The 25,454-nt window shown below is 41.7% G+C and overlaps 1 protein-coding gene across 1 annotated transcript; it reads left to right on the forward strand.

The window, feature by feature from the left end:
- Window positions 1-986: 986 nt before the first annotated feature.
- COQ2 (coenzyme Q2, polyprenyltransferase) lies at window positions 987-21,419 on the forward strand. Its single transcript, XM_020892866.2, has 7 exons — window positions 987-1,288; window positions 8,460-8,626; window positions 12,673-12,794; window positions 14,593-14,678; window positions 16,204-16,337; window positions 19,684-19,872; window positions 20,742-21,419. Exons 1-7 carry the CDS (start codon window positions 1,036-1,038, stop codon window positions 20,904-20,906), a joined length of 1,116 nt encoding a protein of 371 aa, XP_020748525.1. The 5' UTR covers window positions 987-1,035; the 3' UTR covers window positions 20,907-21,419.
- The last annotated feature ends 4,035 nt before the right edge of the window (window positions 21,420-25,454 follow it).

Genomic DNA, 25,454 nt, shown 5'->3' on the forward strand with positions numbered 1-25,454 from the left:
AGTGCAGTAGTTGAGAATAAACAGGTACGGAAGAATGTTTTTTCCTTTACAAATATCGAATAAAATTTCCCAGTGCCTGGATCCTGCTGTCTACAATTGAACAGAGTGTTCAGTATGGAAGCCCTTTCACATTTATTATGTTTCTTCTTTCCCATAATGCTGGAAGGAGGAGAAGGGGAAGACAGAGGATGAGATGGTTGGATGGCATCACCGATTGGATGGACATGAGTTTGAGCAAGCTTCCGGAGTTATTGAACTAGTTGTGAACTAGTTTCCTAAATTTATTAAGGACTATTTCCTAGGCCACCACCACTGGAGACTCAAGATATCACTGAATTACTGATCGGGGTTTTAAAGATAGGCACTTAAAGACTAAACTAATTCCCTAGAACACTAAAATTCAAACGCGAGACTTGCCCACAGTCACTCAGTAATGATTAAATGGGATAATACATGTAAAGTGCCTGTCAAGGGGCCTGGACACAGCGCCCCCCAGGAGTTGACTAGGAGAAGCGCTCAGACCAGATGTTCCAGCTGCAAGCTCACAGGGCCCCATACACTCGCTGCCTCTGGGTTATACGAACTGTGAATTGACTATCAAATTTAAGGTTTTCATTTGCGCAATGAATGTCCCTTAACCCTGAATATGGCTTTAGTTTACATTCTTGGCTTTTGGCCGCTTGGTGACCTTTTAGCTTTAAAAAGGAAACCGTTGCTACTGCAAACCAGTATTGGGCTTCAGTAGATTTTTCTCAGGTGGTTTTATTTTCCTTTTCCCTATAATAACTGCTACGTATTTTGATACCAGGAATTCCTTTCTCTGAGGAATTCCTTTCTCTGAGGAACTCCTTCACAGCGCTAGGTGACCGCGACGCGTTCCACTTCACGTTACTCGAAAGGATCAGGCAGGCCACTGAGCCGTGGGGCCAGACCGACGCGGACGGTCATCCCGCTGACGTCACCGCGCAGCCTGCCGCTGACCTGACGCTGGGGAATGACGTCAGGCCCCTGCGGGTCCAGGCTCTCCCGAGCGCCATGCTGGGCGCGGGCAGCGCGGGACTCGCGCGGGCCCTGCGGGCGGGGACGCAGGCATGGCTGTGGGGCGCGCGCGGCCGCTCCCTGGCCCTGTTGCACGCGGCCCGCGGGCCCCACGCGGCGGACTGGCAGCCGTCGGCCGGGCGGGGGCCGCGCAGGCGTCCGCTGAGCCTGTCTGCAGCCGCGGTCGTGAACTCGGCGCCCCGCCCTCTGCAGCCCTACCTGCGCCTCATGCGGTTGGACAAGCCCATAGGTGAGTGCGGACGGACGCGGCGGTCCGGGGGCTGCGGGCGTCGAGAAAATGAAGCCCGAAAGCCGCGGCTTGGCCTCCAGGTGCTCGTTACCCTCGAGAAACCCGAACAGGGCGATCTCCGAAGTGCCCGGCCGGCTGTCACGCCTCCCTGAATCCTGAGCACCGGAGCGGGGCAGAAACTCCGCTCGTTGCACAGACCGTGTTTGTAAGTTGTGAATCGAGCGGAAATTCCGTGCCCGCATCCCTGCATTTGCGCAGATTTACAGTTTGCAAGCACTTCCACATTAATTATGTTTCATCTTTCCCATAATGCTGCAAGGCCCCCACAGCAAATGCAGAGGAAACCAGGGCTCTTTGGAGAGCCAGACCGGGTGATGCTGAGTTTCTTAGCTCTTTGCCCTACACTGTTTGTAGCCCAAAGATTTAATTCATTCGAATGCTGCAGGCTTTGCACTTGTGTACTACTTATCAGCTCACGGTCGCCTCCTAAGGGAGGATTTCCTTGAATTTTCTGTGTAACGTATTCACCTTTCACTTCATTCTCTCTCTCTTTATCTCTCATTTTTCTTCATAATCTTCGCCGCTAGCCTTATACATTTATTGGTTGATACACTTTTTCAATACAGCATAAACTCCACTTATATGGGACTTTTATTTCTAATATCTAGAAGAGCCTGGCAGTAATATTGAAAGATTGAAGTCCTACAGCATCACCTAGCCTTAGGGATAGAAAGAGCTGGGCAACTTTGTCCTTTCAAAGAACTCCCAGTCTGGTTAAAAAAAAAAAGTGGGTGAGTTGGGAAAGTATGGGATCAAATATAAGTGATACAGATAGTAAGTACAGCAGGAAAAGAGTAAGTATTGTGAATCTTCATTGTTGGAAAAAGTTGAGAAGAAAGTGTACCTCAAAGCAGTGGTCCCCAACATTTTTGGCATCAGGGACTGGTTTCGAGAAAGACAGTTTTTCCCAGTGTTGGGGGTTGTGGGAGAGTGGCATGGTTTGGGGATGATTCAAGTGCATTTTGGGCTTCCCTGCTGGCTCAGCTGGTAAAGAATCCAGCTGCAGTGTGGGGACCTGGGTTCCATCCCTGGAAAAGGGAAGGGCTACCCACTCCAGTATTCTTGCCTGGAGAATTCCATGGACTGTTTAGTCCATGGGGTCGCAAAGAGTTGGACACAGCTGAGCGACTTCACTTTTCACGTGCATTACACTTATTGTGTACTTTATTTCTATAATTCTGACATCAGCTTCACCTCAGGTCATCAGGCATTAGATCCCAGAGATTGGGGACCCCTGCCTCAAAGGACAGGTAGATCTTGTAGAGGAGGAAAGAGTTCCTCATTGGTGGGGGAATTATTTCTGCAACGACTCAAGGGTAGAGGGTTGGTACACTAAGGATATAAGCTCGTCTGGAACCCCAGTTGAGCATAGAGAATAGTGGGCATCAAGGCTGGTTAAGAGCTGGACGGAATAAGAATGGACAGAGGAGAGGGAGGGGTGGAGGCTGAACTCTAGGTAATCTGGCTGACGGCATGTACCATTGCAGTGAATGGTAAATACATTCAAATGCCTAGATATAGTCCCGCCACCTTTGCTCAGCTAAGACCCCCAAATTAGGCCTTGTTTTTTGTATTCTAGATTTATGCACTATCATTTGAGATCAGAGCACTAAGCATTTATAACAATCAGCAATTAAAGTGTAAAAGTCAATTAAATGATAGGCACAGTCCTGCCATCATGACCCGTGACGTTTTGGGGCCAGATTCAAGTTGATAGGCATAAAATTTTAAGCCTAGTTCTAACCTGAAGCCTAATCATTGTTATTCTGTTGTTGGGATCTATGTTACAGAGCCGTCATGTAGGCTTATGGACATCTAATATCAGCAACTGCTGTAAGTCCCATTTCCATAAATCTCTGGCTTCTCCCTTAGAGGCTGGACCACATAATAAGACTGTAAAGAGTTTATATATGAGTAAAACTCTAGAGCCAGACTTCTTTGAGTCTTCACTCTGCTCATTTGAGGGACCTCTGGTTAAGTTACTTTACCCCTCTGGGCCTTCTTGTCTCATCTGTAAAATGAAAATACTAAGAATACTGATTTTGTAAAGTTGTCATGAGAATTCATTAATAAGTGTCAAGTCCTTAGAACAGTGCTTGACATAATAAATGCACGAGAATGTTAGCCATGACTTGAGAAATTGGAATTGGAGAAGATTGGATAAATAGTATTAGGTATGTTAGGAGGATACCTGCCTGCTTGCTTTGGTTCTAAATAAGATGACTGTAGGACTTTTCAGACAACCTAGTAACAGTCTCAGTACTGTGCTGTGTGCGAAGTCGCGTCAATCGTGTCTGACTTTTTGTGAACCTGTAGACCGTCGCTGCCAGGCTCCTCTGTCCACGGGATTCTCCAGGCAAGAATACTGGAGTGGATTGCCATGCCCTCCTGCAGGGGATCTTCCCAACTCAGGGGTCGAACCCAGGTCTCTTACATCTCCTGCATTGGCAGGCAGGTTCTTTACCACTAGCCCCACCCAGGCAGTCTCAGTACTATTAGAATTCATTCAGCAAGCATTTTTTTGAGTCCCTGCTGTTTGCCAAGAGTAATAGATTGCCAGTAGTAGAATTCCAGATTTGATTTTTCTTTACTTAAATTCTTCTGTGGGTATTATGTGTATGGTTTTATAATTTTATTTATTTTTGACCGAGCTGGGTCTTGGTTGCTGCGTGGGTCTTTCTCTGGTTGCAGTGAGCAGGGCCTTCTCTCTGGTTGTGGTGCGTGGGCTTCTCACTGTGCTGGCTTCTCTTGTTGCAGAGCACAGGCTCTAGGCCCGTGGACTTCAGTAGTTGCAGCGCGTGGGCTCAGTAGTGGGAGTTCTCGGGCTCTAGAGCACAGGGTCAGTAGTTGTGGCGCACAGGCTTTGTTAATCTGTGGCATGTGGGATCTTCCTGGATTAAGGATCGAACCCATGTCTCCTGCGTTAGTAGGCGGATTCTTTACCACTGTGCCACCAGGGAAGCCCCTATGTGTGATGTTTTAATTTGCTGAAGTTTGCTCTTGTTAAAAAGTGGGTTTCACTGTTTTTCAGAAGGGATTACAACTTCCTACAACCATGTCACAGACTCCATTATTTCAGGAAGTTTCAGCAGGTGGCGCTCTTTCCACTAAATTGGTGGTATAACTGGTTTTACTGCATTTGTGGCTGTTGTGTTGTCTTGAAGAGAGTGTCTATTAGTACATGAATCTTAGACTCAGTTTATACAAGTTCTCTGGTCCACTCATCACCTTTCAGAATGCTTGCTCAATTTGTTTGTAATTTCCCAGAGAGTTTTTACTTTTTCTTTTTTTAAAAAAATTGTATTGTGGTAAAAGTCACATAACATAAATCATACTATTTTAACCATATTTAACTGTACAGTTCAGTGGGACTAAGTACAGTCACATTGTTGTGCAGAAAGTTTTACTTTTTCTGTAATGAGTATATCTTTCTAAAACCTATTTGTATCCTCACTATCTTTCTTCATGGGAGAGAACAGAAAATGTCATGTTGATAATCAGTCGCTAAAGTGTCATAGGGAAGACAAAAACACATTGCTGAGTATCAGGAGGGAAAAAGGAAAAATTTATGGTTATGTAGAGATTTAGATATCCAGAGTGATAGTCTGGAGGCAAACTGCCTGGACTTGGAATTCCAGCTACACTGAATTCTGCCATGTTTTGTCTATGGTGTTGTTCAGTCACTAAGTTGTGTTGGACTGTTTGTGACCCCCATGAACTGCAGCTCACCAGACTCCCCTGTCCTTCAATATCTGCCAGAGTTTTCTCAAATTCATGTGCATTGAGTTCGTGATGCTGTCTAACCATCTCCTCCTCTGCCTCCCCCTTCTCCTTTTGCCTTTAGTCTTTCCCAGCATCAGAGTCTTTTCCAGTGAGTCAGCTCTTTGCATCAGGTGGCCAAAGCACTGGAGTTTCAGCTTCAGCATCAGTCCTTCTAAGGAATATTCAAGGTTGATTTCCTTTAGGATTCACTGGTTTGATATCCTTGCAGTCCAGGAAACTCTCAAGAGTCTTCTCTAACACCACAGTTTGAAAGCTTCAGTTCTTCAGCACTCAGCCTTCTTTATGGTCCAGCTCTCACACCCGTAAATGACTACTGGAAAAACCATAGCTTTGACTCTATGGACCTGTGTCAGCAAAGTCTCTGCTTTTTAATATGCTGCCTAGGGCCTCAGAAGGTAAGGAATCTGCTTGCAGTGCAGGAGACCTGGGTTCAATCTCTGGGTCAGAAAGATTCCCCTGGAGAAGGGAATGGCAACCCACTCCGATATTCTTGCCTGGAGAATTCCATGGACAGAGCAGCCTGGTGGGCTACAGTCCATGGGGTCACAGAGAGTCAGACACGACTGAGCGACTCACTGTTTCATGTTCAGGTTTGGCTAAGTCTGGCTGTGTGGCTTTGGGCAGATTGCTTTCTCAATGCTTCAGTTTCTGTGTTTGTTAAGTAAGTATAATAGCCTACCGCATATGTTTATTGTGAGAATCAAAAGTATTATATGACAGCACCTGTCACCGGCAAACGCTGACTTTGTAGTTGTTTTTTTCATTATCACTGTCATTAGCATTGTCATAACAACTCTAAGAGGTAGATGTTCTTTCGCCTCTTTTGTAGATAAGAAAGACTGAACATTCAGATTTAATATACATGAGTGTCTGGTATCACTTGCTAGGAGCAGACACTAGAACCTTCACTAGAGAAACCTTCCTCATCTGTAGGAGTACCCTACAGCTTCCCATCCATGCATGCGGAACCTATAACACAGACTTACGGCCAAGGAAATCTTGACGCCAACATGAAATGCTATAGGTGATTACACAACTTTGTCTTTAGAATTCTCTTTTAAGTGAAACCTTCAGTTCTTACTGCACCAGGAAAATGCCTGTGAAGTAGCGTCCTTTCTTTTCTATCAGAACAGGTTCAGCTAGCCACTCCTGTCCCTCTGAACTCTCCTGGTAGGTGCAGGGAAAAGGGAAAAGGAAGTGCTGAAACCACCCACTGTGTATTACTTAACCTGTCTGTGCATCTGTTTCCTCATCTGTGAAATGGGAGTAATAATAGTGCCTGCTTTAGGAGGGTGTCTTTGACGATTAAACGAGTTTGCACAGAGAGAGCATCAGGAGCCGTGCCGAACGTCGTTGTTGGTGCTGTTTGCAATGGGACGTGCTGAGTGTGAGTCTCCAGGACGAGCTGATTCCGCTCTGGACGGCTCCCTCCAGTGTTCTCGCCTCTCCTTGCCTTTGCTGCAGCGTGTGTTTAAGCCCCTTTGGGAAAAGCTTTCCTCATTTTTCCCTGCTCCATCCCCAGTTAACTTGGGCAGCCCTGTTTTATGCCTTTGTGGGATCCTGCACTTGCCCTCTTGTTGAATTGGTCTATTTTATTGTTATTGTTTGCTTAGCTGGGTTTCTCCCTTTTGATTTACAAGCTGCACGAAGGCAGAAGCCATCTCTCTCTTAGTCATCACTGTATTCACAATTCCTGGAACATCTCTGGTACAAAGCATGCGCTTTATAAATATTTGCAGATGAATAAAGCTTAAATTTAATGAGACTTAAACATGATCCTAAGGGCGTTGTCATCTGACCATTTTCGTGCAGTATCTGATTTCTTTAGCCTCGTGTCCTATTTCACTTTTGGAGGAGGAAGAAATTATCCTCCACCCTTCTAAGTCTAAGAATTAAGTTGACATGAGACAGATTAATAGGAGATAATCAAACAAAAGTTTAATTGTATGAATGCTGGAGAGAGACCCAAGAAGACTGAGCAACTCACCAAAATGGTCAAAATATCCTCATCTTAAATACCATCTTCAGCTAAAGACATGGCAGGATATTGCAGGTAGTGGTTTGGAACCTCAAACGGTTGGGGAGGAAGATAATTCACTGGAGATAGAAAAGCAAATGTTCAATAAACAGTTATTTCTGGTCTCCCTGCCCTACCAAGTTTCCTGCAGCACACCTAGCCCATATTTTTTGCAGTTATGTGATGATAGTGCTATTCTATAACAAGAAAACTTCCTCAGTCTTCTGTTTCTTAAAGGTAATCAGCCTAAATTAATCCTCATGCCAGAGGGACACATTTGAGGGATTGGGGGAGGGGGGGGGTTGTTGTACTCTTATATTTCTCAATAGGAAAGGAAAGCTTAGAACTTATCTAATAGTCACTATATCCAAACAGTCGTTGAAAAGTTTTCTTTTGAAAATAGGATATCTATTCTTTTGATCATAGGATATCTACTAAAGTCCATGTGTGAAATCTCCATCCCGATGGTCTCCTTGGTTTTAGCTTAATTTCATCTCATTTAGGAGCTGAGTACAAGAACTACTCACGTTTGTGCATGTATTGTTCTAGCAAAATATTTTTTAAAAAAAGGTTAATCCCTCTCTCCCCAAGTCATTTTATTATATTGTATTAACAGCAATCAATAAAGTTTTATTCACTTTTTTGAGCAGGTAATACATACATATAATAATGCATATGACATCATTCAAAAGGTACAAGGGTGTAAAGTGAAAACTACGTCTTCCACTCCTTTTTCCCTACCGGTTCTCTTCCCTGAAAGCATATGTTACTTTCTAATGTGTCCTTCCTGACATAGTGAACACACGTTCAAATGTATATATTTGTTTAATATGTGTATGCATGTGCCTATATATACACGTACTCACACATATATAGTAAAAATTCTCACCTTGCCCTCCATAGGATCATTGGTAACGTCATCAGAAATACATGAGTATCCAAATCCCCAGAGTATGTGTCAGACTTTGGGTTTTGTCAACCAGATAGGTGAACAATATTATCTCAATGTAATTTTGGTGTGTATTTATCAGGTTGACTATCTTTTCATGGGTAGAAAAGCCATTTGCATTTTCCATTATGTTTTTTGTCCATTTTTTTCATTTGGGCTGTTGATGTCTGTCCAATTTCTGGGAACCCTACATATTAGGGAGAATAGTCCTCTGTGACATGAGTTTCAAGTTTCTTTTCCCAGTTTTGTCATGTGCTTTTGACTTTGTGTTCCTTACTTCTTTTGGATGCAGCATTCAAGCAAATGAAAGCAGTTAGCTAACTTGAATCTGCACGCTTGTTTGTCTCTCTCTTTTTGCTCAGGAACCTGGCTGCTATATCTGCCGTGTACTTGGAGCATTGGTCTGGCAGCGGACCCAGGCTGTCTCCCAGATTGGTACATGTTATCCCTGTTTGGCACAGGAGCTGTTCTGATGCGTGGAGCCGGCTGCACTATTAACGACATGTGGGACCAGGACTTTGATAAAAAGGTAGATTCGTCCCAGAAGGGCACAGAGGGGCTCCTCTCAGTTCTGCAGAGTAAGACCGTCGCCTGCCTTTTGGACGCCACATAAAGGGCCGGGGTCACCCAGTGTCCTCGCTGAAATCAGCAGAACAAGTGCCGGTATCCTCTGAACAACTGCTGCTGCAAAGTGCGGGGAGCTCTTTCTCAACCCAGGAGCGGGGCGGTGGGGGCCGTGTGCACCTCCTCTTCACAGCATAAATTCAAACTTGGAAGGGCAGAGTAAGGATATTGGAAGTGAGATTGAAAATTCCATCCTGAACCCGTGGGTGCCTGAAAGAACCGTCAGCCCTTCCTTTGAGAACTTTGGGGACCATAACTATTCCTATGTAAATCAAACCTTAGTTTAAATGAACCAAGGCAGCCCTACTAGCATCTGCAAAACATAATTTCATCATTTTTTTTCTCCTTAGAAAAAACAATACATGCTTACTATGAAACACTCAGTATAAAAATTAGAAAGGATAGAAAATGCCAGTCTTCCTTATCCACCTTCCCCAAGCCCCCAGAGAAAACTTCATTTAAAACTTGATATATTATATTTATTTTCTCAAGGGAAAGGTCCATTTTGTTTGCCTTTTATTCCAGCAGCCATACTGTAACAAGTACAAGCTCGTTAAATGCTTGAGTAAATACTCAAGTAAACTTTCACTTTGTAAGAAATCCAGGATGAATTATATAAAGTAAATAATCATATAACACATAACATGAATAATCTTCCCGGGTTTGCCTTTCCTGTGAGTGTGAGTTTTCCTTAAGTAAAGCACACCTATAATTTTTAGTTCACATTAGTATTTTTTTTTTTTAATTACTTGGAGGCTAATGACTTTACAGTATTGTAGTGGTTTTTGTCATACACTGACATGAATCAGCCATGGATTTACATGTATTCCCCATCCATATTTTTTAATACAAAAACATTTATCAAATACCCACTGTGAATGAGACACAGTGACAGATTCTGGGATTGCGTGGATGAAAGATATCATTGCTGACTTCAGTTTAGTACTGTTAGCTATCAAGAGATGGTGTCCATATAGCATCATGGACGGGGTTAGAGAGAACTTTTTCAGGTAAGGTGAGGTGACCTTCAAACTATGACAGAATAAGATGCCAAAAATAAAGGCTGGCTGGAAGGTGAAGGTCACCCTAGGCAGACCTGGATCTGCCTCTGGAGAGGCATGGCTGTGAGCTAAAGTCTGTGATGCTTGATGCCTGCAACTCTGGGTTTGTGTGTGTGTGGCTGGAGGGTAGGACAGTGGCAGAGAGTCACGTGTTGCACAGTAAAGGCATCTCTGTGTCTCGCTGACCCAGTTGGGATGCCTTGATCCATGCCAAGTGATGCACACTCTCTTAATTGGAAAGTTGGGGGTTTGCACATCCTGGTCGGTTTCTCATTCTGTATAACCATGTGAATGAGGCTTCTAGTGTATATCCCTTCGGAATAGCTATTGAACACATTGAGAGCAGCTTGGTGTCAGTTTCCTGATTGTGATAGTGTAAAGCTTTGCAGAATGTTCCCCTTGGAGGAAACTGGATAATGGATACATAGGCTTTCTATATTTCTTAAAATACAGAGATTTTTTTAAATTGCATATTAATCCACAAATTATCTCCAAAAAAAAGTTTAATTAAAAATTTAATTAAAAAATAACATGATTAACTTTTAAATAACATAATCAACTAACTTTTTCTACTTCTAAAATTAACAAAGTAGAGCCATTTTAGTTTTCTCTTAAGTGATTTTTTTTTTCCTCCCTAGATAAAAGGGAACTGCTTAGATATCTCACATCTCCCCCATGCCATTTTTCACTGATTAAAAGAATCCAGAGTCTAGGTTGACATACAGCAGAACACTTAAGTGAGTGTTTTATAGCTGTGGTTTTGCTAACACGAATTTTAAAATGTTATGAGCATCTCTTTGAGGGAGTGGGTTAAAAACCTTGGTCAAATTGTCATGCTTACCTTATAGTTTCTTAAAGGCTGTAAATCCTTAAGTATATGTTACGGCTGAAGGTTTTGCTTAATAGGTGTGTGTGTTGGTTGCTTAGTCGTGTCCGACTCTTTGCAACCCCATAGACTGTAGTTCGCCAGGCTCCTCTGTCCATGGAGTTCTCCAGGCAAGAATACTGCAGTGGGTTGCCATTTCCTTCTCCATTTGGTTAATGTAGTAGATGACTAAGTAGATTGCTAATACATTAAATGATAAGTGAGTTGCTATCAGGTTATATGGGTTAAATGTGTTTTGTTGATGGAGGTATGCAGTCTGCTAGTCATGTGATAAACATTATGTCCAAAAATCTCAGTGCACAGGTGTTAATGATTTGATTTTGTCAGCTGTGAGCATGCTAGTTTCATAGATGTGTTTTTAAATCATCATGTTACATTGTTTTTAGTCTTTTGATGAGTGCCTTATTTTCAGCTCTCACGTTTAGTTAGCCAGGCAGTTTCCATCATACTGAAAGGGCAGTGTAACCTTGTGATTAATACCGTGGTTGGTGGGACTGGACTGACTGTGCCACCTTCATATCTGTGACCTTGGAAAGTTACTGAGCCTCTCTGTCTCAGTTTCCTGAAACTTAGAAGGGACAAGAACTTCGAGTGGCTAAAAACAGTTGTTATAAGGATTCAACAGTGCGATGCGAATATAACTCTTAGATTAAGTAGCATACTGTAACACTCAACTACTGGCAGGAATAAGCATAATATCATAACTCAAATATAAGAACATAAATATTATTTCCACTTGAAACTACAAGAACCAAATTGAGGATAAAACATTCAGTTCTGGCACTAACCAAGATGAATCATTACGGTTTCTGACAAACTATTTCTTTGCACAGTGAGGCATGCTCTAAATCTGGTCAGCACATTTTTTCTGTAAAGGACCAGATAGTAAATATTTTAGCTTTGTGAGCCATGTAGTCTTTGTTATAATTACTGCATCCTGTTGCACCATGAAAGCAGACACATACAGTATGTAAGAAAATGGGCGTGTCACTGATTCAATAAAATTTTATTTGTGGACACTGAAATTTAAATTTCAACCTACTTGCATGTGGCACAATACTTTACTCTTTATCTGATTTACTTTCAATCACCAAAAAAAGTAAAAGCCATTCTTAGCTCATAGTGCCATATAAAAACAGAAGGTTGAATTTGGCTCACAGGCCATAGTTTGCTAAACCCTTGATATAAGTCATACAAAAATATATTAATTATAGTTAATATTTATGGCTTCAGACATTGCACTGTGAGGTAGGCACTATTATTACCTCTTCTTCTCTTTTCTTTTTCCTTTAGTAAGTCAGTAACCTAAACCTGAGGGAGGTCAAGTAATTTGCCAGAATTCACTGAGCCAATAAGTGATGGAATTGGATTCAAATGCTAGGCTCTCTGATACCAGATCCTGAGTTCTCAGCTTCCAGCTGTGCTGAAAATTTTGGTTATGCTGTTTATTTGTGGTTGAGTTTAGAATAATCACAAGGTTTCAAACCCCGGCTCCGTGCATTGGAAATTCGAAGTCTTAGCCGCTGGACCACCACGAAAGTCCCATTCCCACTTTCAGACTCAGATAATCTGTCTTCTTTCTTCATATCTGACATCTGATTGCAGTGCTTCCCATACTCATGATAGCATTCACGTGATAGCACCCTTATCTGACATGCTCTGCAGTTTCCTTTCCTGACAGTCCCGTGATTTCTGTCCCTCATTGCTATCTGAAAATAGAGCATATACTTGCTAAGCTGGATAGCTAAATAGTTAGATCAGGATGTTGCTTTGTTTTGTTTGTAGATGGGGATGGGCGGCAGAAAGAGGAATGAAGGGTGGGACTTTTTAGTTCTTTTCAAAGCTGTTTTAAATAGGAACTTTGATTCTTGCCAGTACTTCCAGTTTTCACTTTTTATTCATGTATCTGTCTTAGTTGGTACTGTGGGCCAGTCATTTGAGTCAATGTCTAAGTAAATAATTGAGCTATTTCTCGACGCTAAGGGATCTGTTTTATGTGTTAAGGTTACAAGAACAGCAAGTCGCCCAATAGCTGCTGGAGACATTTCAACTTTTCAGTCCTTTGCTTTTCTTGGGGGACAGCTGACCTTGGCCCTGGGCGTTCTTCTGTGTCTCAATCACTACAGGTACAGTAGATGTGGTTTTCATGATCATGCATAAAATCTGTCATTTGGTGCAGAAGTGGATATAAGGTAGAATTGAAATACCTGAATCACAAAGTTGTTCATTACCTAATCAAGCATCTGTTTAACAGTCTGAGTTAACAATCTAAGTAAATCACCGCATATTGTATAAAGTCAGGAATGCTTTCAGCCAAAGGAATGACGAGATCAGCAATTTTGTTTATCCTACACCACCTCCACGACTTGCACTGTGTGTTGCCTGAAGGACTCAGGGCACTTCCCTAGGTTTTCCAGGTGCATGCGTGGGAGTGTGTGTATAAACCCATTTGTATAGTTTTTCCAATCCACCTAGTGTCTCTGAAGTGGTAGGGGCAGGAGAGGCAGGAATGATGGTATTCACTTTGCAAAAAGAGGAACTGGGTCTTTCCCAGAGTCATAGCCCTAATCAGCGACAGAAGAAAAGAGGACTCATCTGTGTACCTCTTAAACACAGACAGAATTAAACTTTTGTGTATCAGATGGCTGCTTACCATATAGTGCTTCAGTAAGACAGAAAAGAGGAGGAGCTCAGCGAATAAGCATATGGAGGCTAGACTTACTGCATATCTTATCCTGAAAGTCAAGTGATATCTTATCAGTCGAGTGATAACACTTTGAAAGGTTATTCCTGGAGGGGTAATGCCAGGTGAGCTGTGAGCTCCTGAAAACCTCTCATGTTGTCCTCCTTTCCTAGGTGCTCTGTGACCTTATCTTCCAGAGAAATAATGCCTTGTCATGCATACAGGAAGGGGTATTTGGACTCCCATTCTCTGTTAGGACATCTCAGTTTACCTGCTGTCTCGATGTTTTAAAGCGAAATGTAGACAGACAGTAGCATATGGGACCTAACCGAAGAGTTGACTCATTGGAAAAGACCCCAATGCTGGGAGGGATTGGGGGCAGGAGGAACAGGGGACTACAGAGGATGAGATGGCTAGATGGCATCACCGATTCGATGGACATGAGTTTGAGTAAACTCCGGGAGTTGGTGATGGATAGAGAGGCCTGGCATGCTGCGATTCATGGGGTCACAGAGTCGGACACGACTGAGCGACTGAACTGAACTGAGCATATGGGGAATATAATGTTGGATACTGGGGCCAGATGCCTTAGGCCTGAGTCCAACCCTGCTGCTGACCAGCTGTTACAACACGTGGCAAATTACTTTCTCTTTGTGCTTTAGTTTTTCCATCTGCCAAAAACAAAACAAAAACCAACCAACCATGTAGGATACAACTGCCCATCTCTTAGGGTTGTGGTGAAGATTATTATGGCTTCACATATGTAGAGCGGTTAGAGTAGTCCTAATACATGAAAGCGATATATGTGTCAGCTATTCTTATTTTGGTTGGGTGTTTATAACACTGAAGATATTTTCTTTTAAGCTATTTTTAATTGGAGGATAATTGCCTTACAGTGTTGTGTTAGTTTCTGCCATACAACAATGCGAATCAGCCGTAAGTATACGTATATACCCGCTCTCTCTTGAGCCTCGCTCTCACCCCCCGCCCCCCATTGCGCCCCCCTAGGTCATCACAGATCCCTGAGCTGAGCTCCCTGTGTATAGCACTTCAGGTATTTTCTAATCATCCTGTATACTAATTAAAGTTCAGGAATCAAGGTCTAGGAAGAAAATTTTACCAAATAAAAAGGTATAAGTCAAGATAAATCATTTCCTAATTAGTGTTACTGTTGATATCTTTTAGCAATTTTTAAGAGATGGTGACACTAATCTTTGTAATATTTTTTTTCTTGATTTCAGTATAGCTCTTGGAGCAGCCTCCCTACTGCTTGTCATCACCTACCCGCTAATGAAACGAATTACATACTGGCCTCAGTTAGCCTTGGGTGAGCTTGAAATAACTACATAAGTATCTCCTTCAATACCCTCAAGCTGTACTTTTATATATAATATCATACAGATGTGTGTGTAATGTGACAGAGATAAAGTGTCAGGTCAGTCTTGAAATTTTGCAAACCAAGAATAGATTTTCATATTTTAAAAGAGGGCAGTTAGCTGCTTTTATTGGTTAAAAAATCTTGGACGTTTACCAAGGTCATCATCATTATTTCCTGAAATGTTTGTAAAAATCTGGGTATGTCACGAAGAAAAAAATTGGCTGCCTCAAGCCTACCGGTTTCTTCAGGTGATTGATGTGGATGTCCTGAAGATGCCGTGGACTTGAGAACTAGGGTCACAGTTTGTGAGCGCTTCCTCCCTCTCTGTGAAGCCTTCCTTAGACTTAGCCAGCCTCTCTCATAGCACTCTAATATGGCACTTACTCATTTCAACAGCAGCAATTAACAGGAAGATCCTGAGAGCCTGCCCTCTCTCCCCATTAATAAACTGTAGACGCCTAGAAGATAAAGTATTCTTTGTATATGGATGGCGCTGCATCTAACATAGCACTTGGCACATCACAGTTCTCAACAAATATATGTTGGTAGAAAGAGGAAGATAGGTACGTAAGTCAAAATCTATTGCAGGAATGACTGTTCCTAGATTTTTTTCTTCTATTCCTAGAATAATCTTGAAGAGTGTTAAGAAAGCTGGTGCATTTACTTTAAGTCTTTATTGAAACCCTAACTCTTACTTTGTGTCAGAAATCACGCCAAGTACTAGAAAAATAAAAAGGACCAAAAGGCGTTCACCGTCTAAGGAGCGAGTCTCTCCGGTGCCTCAGATTCCCTTTTCTTTTTCCTTCTGTGCTGCGTGTTTCCACTTAGAATCCCTCTTCCTCAGCTGATAAGTGCCTCTCGTCTGCGGTCCCACGGAGCACGTGTGTCAGCGTGCCTGAGGGACCTGCAGGTTGGACATGTCTAGCAGGCAGTTCAGTATCTGATCCAAAGCTGAGGGAGGTGATTAGGCTGACACACAGATATTTCGCAGTTGTCGCCCTGTGGATGTTTGGTTTTGGTCCTTAGAGAGGGTGTAAGGAACGGTGCTCCTGTCTGTACTCTTGTTTCTGTAACTTGAAGGGGAAATACAGCCATAAAGGAAAGGACCCAGGAGTTCGACTCAGACAGGCCTGAGTGCAAACCCTAAGGCTTCTACTATTTATTGGTTATGCCAGGCGTCGTACTAGGTAGGACACATGTTCTTCCCACAGAACCCCCTATTTATTGTGGGGTATTATTCTCTCTGTTAGCAATGTAGTTTTTAATTAACCTTTCGGGTTCTGTTTTCCTGTTTTGTAAAGTGTTGCCAATAACTACCATAGACACTTGGGGGAATTTAAGAAAGAAACATGAGAAAACAGCACACAGAGCCTAATACGTGGAAGCACTCAATACGTGCAGCTGCCTCCTTCCCTCCCTGTGGATTCTGAAGTACATTTAGACTTTTCTTCTCTTTCTGTTTCACTAATTGTAGGGTTGACCTTTAATTGGGGAGCATTGCTTGGATGGTCTGCTGTCAAGGGCTCCTGTGATCCATCTGTTTGCCTTCCTCTTTATTTTTCTGGAATTATGTGGACTCTGATATATGATACTATCTATGCCCATCAGGTAAAGAAATATCCTTTTTTGTAACTTTGGTTTAACTGTTGTCTTAGAAACTTTAAGAAGCAAATTAAAAGGAAAGGTTTATTCTTTAGACTTTTTTTAAAAATTGAGGTAATCGGTTTATCATGTTACGCGTGTCATTGTACAGTGTTGTATTTTGACTTCTGTGTACACTTCAGGGCACTGACCACCAAAAGTTTAGTTTCCACCCGTCTCCATACTGCTGACTCCCTTTGTCTATTTTGCCCTCTCCACAGCCCCTTCCCCTCTGGTAACCACTAATCTGTTCTCTGTATCTATCTTTGTGTTTAGCTTTGTTTGTTCATTTATTTTTTTAATATTCCACATGTGAGTGAAATTGTATGGTATTTGTCTTCTTCTGTCTGACTTTTTATTTAATATAATGTTTTATCTAGCATAATACCCTCAAGGTCCATCTGTGTTATTGCAAATGGCAAGATTTTATCTTTTTATGGCTACATAGTATTCCTTTGTGTGGATATAACACATCTTTGTCAGTTCATCTGTTGATGGGCACTTAGGCTGCTTCCATATCTTAGCTTGTATATGATGCTGTGATAAACATTGGGGCACATGGGCATCTTCCTGAATTAGTGTTTTTGTTTTCTTTAGTAGGTACCCAGAAGTGGAATAGTTGGATCATACAGTAGTTCTGTTTTCACTTTCTGAGACATCTCCATGCTGCTTTTCCGCACTGACTGCACCTGTTTATATTCCCACCAGCAGCGCACAGAGGCTCCTCTTTCTCCCTCACCTTGTCAACACTTGTTATTTCAGGTCTTTCTTATAGCCATTCTAACGAGCATGAGGCGATCTCTCTTCATGGCTTTGGTTTGCATTTCCCTGTTGATTAACGATGCTGAACATCTTTTCATATGCCTGTTGGCCATCTGTATGTGTTCTTTAGAAAAACTCTTCAGGTCAATGTCTGTTCAGACCCTTTGCCCATTTATTAACTAGAGTTTTTTTTGTTGAGTTCTTTATATATTTTGAATATTAACACCTTACCGGATATATGATTTGCAGATATCTTCTCCCGTTGGGTAGTTTGTCCTTTCACTTTGTGGATGGTTTCCTTTGCTAGGCAGCTTTTTAGTTTGATGTAGTCTTATTCATTTATTTCTGCTTTTGTTTTGCTTACCTGAGAAGATATATCCAGAAAGATATTACTAAGACTGACATCAGTCAGGAGTGTACTGCCTATGTTTTTTTCTATGAGTTTTATGGCTTCAGGTCTTACATTCAAATCTTTAATCCATTTTGAGTTCATTTTTATGTATGATATAAGATAGTGGTCTAGTTTCATTCCTTTTGCACATGGCTGTCTAGTTTTCCCAACACCATTTATTAAAGAAAGTTTTTTCCATTTTATGTTCTTTGCTCCTTTGTTGTAAATTAATTGTCCATGTACAGGTGAGCTTATTTCTGGGCTCTCAGTTCTGCTTCCAGTGGTCTATGTGTGTCTGTTTTTCTGCCAATACCATGTGATTTTGACTATGATAGCTTTGTAGTATAATTTGAAATCAGGATATATGATACCTCCAGCTTTGTTCTTTCTTCTCAAGATTGCTTTGGCTTTTTAGGGTCTTTTTTAGTCCCATACAAATTTTAGGATTTTTTCTTCTGTTTCTATGAAGAAAGTTGTTGGTATTTTGAAAGAGGTTGGATTGACTGTAGATTACTTTAGGAAGTATGGATATTTTAGTAATTTTAATTCTTTGAATCCATGAGCATGGAATATTTTTCCATTTCTTTGTGTCTTCATTTCTTATAACAATATCTCATATTTTCAGAGTACAGGTCTTTTACCTCCATGGTTAAATTTATTCCTTGGTATTTTGTTGTTGTGACTGTAAATGAGATTATTTTCTTAATTTCTCTTTCTGCAAGCTCAGTGTATAGAAACACACAAGTTTTTCTATATCAGATTGGTCCCCTACAGCTTTACTGTACATATTTATAGTTTCTAATAGTTTTTTGGCAGCATCTTCAGGGTTTTCTATATATGAAACCACGTCATCTGCAAATAGTGATTGTTTTACTTCTTCCTTTCCAATTTGGGTGTCTTTTCTTTCTTTTTCTTGCTCAGCTGCTCTAGCAAGGAATTCCAGTACTATGTTGAATAAAAGTGGCAGGAATGGGTATCCTCATCTGGTTTCTGATCCTGGAAGGACAGCTTTCAGATTTTCACCATTGAGTATGTTTGCTGTGGATTTGTCTTTTATGACCTTTATTATGTTGAGGTACATTCCCTCCATGCCCACTTTGCATGCAGTCTCTAATGTCACATGACCGTGATTACAACAAAAATAGAAATGCTTACAAATAAAGTTGCTAGAGCAGACCAGTCTGCCATGTGTGAGTTAATCATCAAGACCTCGCTCTACTTAAACAGGAAGGATTTGTTGGGAGAAGCAAGGAATAAACTGAGCTGGAAGTGAAATCTGAATGGATGTGGCTAGGTAGCAAGTGATTATTTTTCTACATGTTTGATTTTAGCAAGATTGAAATATATAGGAAATCATCAAGATTTGAGAACTCTGAAGTAAAGAAGAGCCATGTGAAGAATTAGACTTGAGTTTGATTTCTAATTTAGTAGAAGTCCGTATAGGATTGTAAAAGTACAGTGATACATAGAAATAGACCTGGAACATCATTTTAGCAGTAATATTTAACTTCGATTTGGCCTGCACATTCATTTTTGATCAACTGTGTTTCTGAGTTATTGTCATTTTTCACAACTTACGGTATATCTACATGGTTTTTATGTTTTTATTTTTTTCGTTATGCTGGGTCTTTGTTGTGGCATATGGGTTTCTCTAGTTGAGGCTCACGGGCTCTTATTGCAGCACATGGTCTTAGTTGCCCTGCAGCATGTGGGATCTTAGTTCTCCAACCAGGGACTGAACCCATAGCCCCTGCATTGGAAGGCGAGTTCTTTACCACTGGACCACGTGGGAGTCCCGGCGTGGTCTTTAAGTCACAGTTTCTACTGGAATTAGACGTTAGTGATGGTCGCACCAGGCTTCTCAGGTGGCCCTAACGGTAAAGAACCCACCTGCCAATGCAGGAGATGTGGGTTCCATCCCTGGGTCAGGGAGATGCCCTGGAGGAGGGCATGGCAGCCCGCTTCATTACTCTTGCCTGGAGCATCCCATGGACAGGGGAGCTGGGTGGGCTATAGTCCATAGGGTTGCCAAGAGTTGGCTTTGATTGAAGTGACTGAGCACGCACACTCGCACTGAATTACCTACTTAAAAATGGTGAACTTTGTGGGATGTGAATTAAATCCCAATAAAATTTATTTCTTACTGCTCTCCAATGTTAGGATAAGAAAGATGATGCTTTGATCGGGCTTAAGTCCACGGCACTGCGGTTCCGTGAAGACACCAGGAAGTGGCTCACTGGCTTCAGTGTGGCCATGCTGGGGGCGCTGAGCCTGGTGGGAGTGAGCAGCGGCCAGACTGCGCCCTACTACGCGGCCCTGGCTGCCGTAGGAGCCCATCTGGCTCACCAGGTTTGGTCTTTTTCTTTCCTTTCCCTCTTTTTCCCTTGGCATAAATTATAAAAATCACTTAAACCAAATGCCCTCTCTGTTTCACTAAGCAAGACACTTCCTAAAACAATTGCTTGGTTTATACCGATTGACTGTCCCTTCCCTGCCCCAGTATGCCATATAAAAAAGCTAGCTGTATTATTTTAGAAAAACAGTATAAACCTAAACCTAGATATTTTTTTCCTTCTGATTTTCTTGTAATTATTTCTGATGCATGTCTAGAAAACTTTGAGCAATGTCTTAAGCCTGTGACTCAAGTTGAATTACTCTGAAGGCAAACTGATCAACATAACCATGTTTTTTAAATGTGGGCATCTGTTGATGGTTTGCAAACTAATCACTCACATGTTCGGGTCCCACTGGCATTGAGACCAAGGCAAGATAAGAACAGAATGCTAAGATGTAAACAGAGGGAGGGCCAGGTACATTAACTATCTCTCGATGCATTGGACAGCCCTGCACAGTAGAGCGCTGTCCTGCCCAAATGTAACTTGCTCTTCTGTTGAGAAACTGCTCCAAAGAATAAAGCTAAAATGGAGGGTAGGAGCTGGGGAAAGCAGATCTTAGATCAGTCAGTGTAAGGAAGAACTTTCTAAATAGAACTAGAAATAGCATGCGTTGCCTCTCCACGTGTTCCTCCACCTGTCAAGTGCTGGTTTTTAGGACAGCTTAGAGGCTAGCCATTGAAAGATATGGTCGATTGTTTCCTACGTTGGGAAATACTCTCAGGTGCATTAAAGGCTTCCCATTGCTTAAAATTCTACGTTATCTTCTTCATAGTGACATATTTATCTGTGATGCTGAGACCAAGCATGTCTCTTTCCTCCTAGATTTACACTCTGGACATCCACAGACCTGAAGACTGTTGGGAAAAGTTCACCTCCAACCGAACAATAGGACTAATAATTTTTTTAGGGATTGTCCTTGGGAACTTGTGGAAAGCAAAGGAGACAGATGAAACAAAGAAAAATATAGAAAATAGAATAGAAAATTAAGATTAAGTTTATCTAGGAATTTTTGAAACAAACTTTTACAAAACACTTTCAGGTCTTGTTACCACATAATTAGATTTGAATAAGTCTTATAGTATGTTACTAAATTACAAACCAGTAGATGAAGTTTTAGAGCATTTTGGCCTAGATTTTAGTTCAAGTATGCATATGTCAGATTCTTCTCCTGTCACAGGAACCAGGGACTGTTTAGGATTTGCGGTGACCAGGAGTATTTAATGCTTTCTTGCTATTGTAATCCTCATCTAGAGTTACAGGAATTACATGGTTTTTAGCACTTTAGCAATAAAAACTCATATATGTCTCATATAAATGAATGTCTCTGGGAAAGTAGACTCTGTTTTTAGGGGAAAAAATAAAAGCTGCTACAGAAAGTCGGGGTTTACTGTTCTTTGCATTGACCTTTACTTACTGCCAAAAGCTGTAATTCAGGAAACCATTCTGGTTTTTATGTTTTAGGAGAATTTAAGTAAGGAAATAAATTTTTTTTTTACCTACTCTACGTGTACATACTGGTGTTATTTTCAACCCTGACATTTATTTGCAAAGCCTCTGTGTGCAACCATAGGGACTAGAATGGGCAGGCAGTCACCAGGGACTATTTCAGTTTCTGTTTTTTATCTCAGCCGATTGTAATTTATAGGATAGTGGTATATTGGTTAAGTATAATAACTATTTCTTTCCTTGCCTCCTCCAGAATATTCTCAACACAGGAGCCAGAATCATTTTTTTAAGTCCTCTATCAGATCATGTCATTGCTCTGCTCAGAACCCTCCAGGACCTTCCCAGTCACCGAGTACAAACTAAAAGTCTAGTCACCTGGCAAGCCCATGATGATCTGGCCTTGTCTGTGACTCGTCTTCTCCGGGGGATCTTCCCGACCCAGGGATCAAACCCAAGTCTCCTGCAGTGCAGGCAGATTCTGTACCATAGGAGCCACCCAGGAAGGCCCCACTAGGTAGAGTTTGGTATATGTTAAAACTTGTCAAGGGCTGAATTGTTTTGCCCTGAAATTCATATAGTAAATTTGTAAGCCACCCTCAGTAACACAGAACATAACCATATTTGGTGAAAAGGTCTTTAAAGAGGTTAGTAAGTGAAAATGAGGTTGTTGGGGTAAACCCTAAACCATTGTGACTGGTGTTCCTTTCAGAGGACGTCTGGATACACACAGAGACACATAGAGAGATGACTGAACGCACAGGGAGAAGATGGTTGTCTACAAGCCAAGGAAAGAGGCTTCAGAAACCAGCCGTTTGAACACCTTGACCTCAGACTTCTGGCCGCCAGAACATGAGAAAGTGAATGTGGTTTTTAACCACCCTTTTGTTATGACAGCCCAAGCAAAGTTAATACCAAGCTGTAGTACTGAACTGTACAGAAAAGATACTTTGCAAATGCAGTTACTAGAAAGCACTCCCTTTTCCACCCCAGCCATGACTTTTTTTTCTCAAAGCACAAGTTTTAACCCATATGGTGCCCATAACAATAGTAAGCTGAATACAACCCTCCAAAGATGTCCATGTCCTAATGCCAGAGCCAGAAAATATATCACCTTATATGGTAAGGAGGCTTTGCAGATATAATTGAGGAGGAGCTTGAGGCAGGGAGATTATCCTGGTTTATCCAGGCAACTGCAGTGTAATCACAAGGTCTTTCCAAGAAGGAGGCAAGAAGGTCAAGTCAGTACTAGGAGATGTGATGACAGAATCAAGAGTTTAAAGTGAGGCAATAGAGGGTTCACAAGCCAAGAAATGTGGGTGACCTTTAGAAGCTGAGAAAGACAAGGACACTGCTTATCCCCTCTGAGCCCCTTGACGGTCCCAACCCTGCCGACACCTTGACTTTAGCGCCATGAGACTGAGTTTGGACTTCTGACCTCCAGAACTGTAAGATCAGTTGTGTTGTTTCAAGCCACTAAATTTGTGGTAATTTATTGCAGCTTCAGCACATAAACTAATAGAACAATTATTTGAGCTCTGTTGACCTGTCCTCTGAACTCTTGATACCAGTGGCAGCAGAATGCAAGTCCAGGTGACAGCTCACTGAGGTTTGAGTCTCTCCTTTAACATATCCCAGTTGCCTGATCTTCCTGTGGTTCAGTTTCTCAAACGGGGCTAAAAATAATCTTGTAGATTTCAGAATCATCTGTCTGAAAGCAGATGCCATGATAACTGGGGCTTTGTCTTATCCACTAAAATATCCCCAGTATAGAATGCCCACTGTAGGCATTCAATAAATATTTGTAATTTATTATACATCAATGAGCTAACATTTGAATACATGCCAGAACCAGGGTTAATTGCCACCGTTAGAAATTATGAATGGTGTTCAACAACACATTAAAAAATTCACACTGTGAGGCACCATAATAAAAATATAGATTTTCATGTTGTTTAGTCGTTTAGTCATATCTGACTCTTTTGCAACCCCATGAGCTATAGCCTGCCAGGCTCTTCTATCCTTGGAATTCTCCAGGCAAGAATACTGGAGTGGGTTGCCATTTCCTTCTCCAGGGGATCTTCCTGACCCAGGAATTGAACCCAGGTCTTCTGCACTGCAGGCAGATTCTTTACCAACTAGTCCATCTGGGAAGCCCAGATTTTCATGTACACATGATTAAAATAAGTAAACATATATATATATATATATATATATATATATATAATTAAGACTAAAGAAAAATAGATATGTAATAAGGTTTTATAATAACATCAGATAGGCACTGGTCCTAAATATCATGTTTTAAACTAATAAATGAATGTAAACTTTAGTTCTTCCTATGACATCACCGACTCAATGGACATGAGTTTGAGCAAGCTCGGGGAGATGGTGAAGGACAAGGAAGCCTGGTGTGCTGCAGTCCGTGGGGTCGCAAAGAGTTGGACACGACTGAGCGGCTGAACAACAGCAGCAAGGTGTTATTTCTGGGCTTAACTGGTGGCCTGCTGTATATGCTACTGCCCAGTGGAGCCACCGGCCACATGAGATGATCAAGTACTTGACACGTGGCTTGTCTTAATTGAGATGTCCTGTAAGTGTTAAATATACACCAGATTCCAAAGACTTAGCATAAAAGGTGCAAAATGTCTCATTAGTAATTTACTGATTTCAAGTTGAAATCACATTTTTGTATATTGAGTCAAATATGTTATTGCAATTAATTTTACCTGTTTTTTAAATGTGGCTACTAGAAAAACATTGCACTAGTCACTAACATATTTCTGATATACAGTAACACTATATGGGATCATCCGTATGCAAAATATTTGATCTATAAAAATTACATAAACTCAGAGCTGTAGTTTCCTTATCTGCTAAACACGGGGGGAAATTTAACTTCACTTGGTTGATGTGAGGCAAAACTGATAAATTTCCTGGCACATGATAAAAACTCAAAGAATGTTAGCTCCTTTCTCCCCCATTCCCTTGTTTGAAAGGTAAGCAGCTATGGAAAAAGAAAAACACTGAAGCAAATCAGTATGTCAGCACTTTCTAAGTTCAGTGCTACCAACAGTATTGTCTTTCTATTTGGGTGCTTTTTCTTGAATTAGTTGAGAGAGATGATGATAAATAGAAGATTGATGATGGATGGATGGATAAACCGGCCAGTAGAAACATAGATATTCAGTTAGTCCACCTCATCTATTGACATTTTAATCAGAAAATGGGAAAAAACTTCCTAGCTTTCCTTCCCTTCTCAACCTTGAGCTAGAATCGTAAAAGCAGTGCACAGTGCCTGGAACAATAGGAGCACCCACTAATTGCTTGTTGGATGAATAACTGGAACTCTTGAAATAGGTAGGGGATGTAGAAGGGCTTCCCAGGTGGCGCTAGTTGTAAAGAATCCACCTGCCGATGCAGGAGACATAAGAAATACAGATTCCATCCCTGGAGGAGGGCAGGACAGTTCACTCCAGTATTCTTTGGAGAATCTCATGGTCAGAGGAGCCTGGCAGGCTACAGTCCATAGAATCGCAAAGAGTGAGGCACGACTGAAGCAACTTAGCAGCAGCAGTGTCCATAGAGACCACCTAGTCCAGTGAATTTCTCAAACTTTTCTTAAATAGGCAACAGAAATGCATTCTGCAAATAGAAGCTTACATGAAGTCCCAATATATAAATTACAGATTAAAGCAGAGACTTGACCCTTTGAGCTGTGAAGGCACCTGAGTCCTTCCTCTGAGCCTGCCTTTTTCATTCAGGGGTATCCCTGCTGGACTGCCGGGGAGATTTGGGATTCTCACACCATCCAGTCAGAAAACTGTTTCTCCTCTAATTCTGCATGAAAGGAAACCAGGCCTAAGGAAATAATTTACCTACAGTAATTTATCCATAGGGCTTCCCTGGTGGCTCAGTGTTAAAAAATCCACCTGCCAATGCAGGAGACGTGGGTTGGATCCCTGGGTCTGGAAGATCGCCTAGAGAAGGCAATTGGCAACCCACTCCAGTATTCTTGCCTGGAGAACCCCATGGACAGAGGAGCCTGGTGGGCTACAGTCCATGGGGTTCCAAAAGAGCTGGACACGACTT

This window comes from Odocoileus virginianus, chromosome 29 (assembly GCF_023699985.2).
Source record: "Odocoileus virginianus isolate 20LAN1187 ecotype Illinois chromosome 29, Ovbor_1.2, whole genome shotgun sequence".
Taxonomy (NCBI): domain Eukaryota; kingdom Metazoa; phylum Chordata; class Mammalia; order Artiodactyla; family Cervidae; genus Odocoileus; species Odocoileus virginianus.

Bases quoted from the DNA above. Each gene is read 5' to 3' on its own strand.
- COQ2 (XM_020892866.2), top strand. From the start codon at position 1,036: ATGCTGGGCGCGGGCAGCGCGGGACTCGCGCGGGCCCTGCGGGCGGGG. The intron at 1,289-8,459 runs GTGAGTGCGGAC...CTTTTTGCTCAG, and splicing joins GCGGTTGGACAAGCCCATAG to GAACCTGGCTGCTATATCTG. The intron at 14,679-16,203 runs GTGAGCTTGAAA...CACTAATTGTAG, and splicing joins CTGGCCTCAGTTAGCCTTGG to GGTTGACCTTTAATTGGGGA.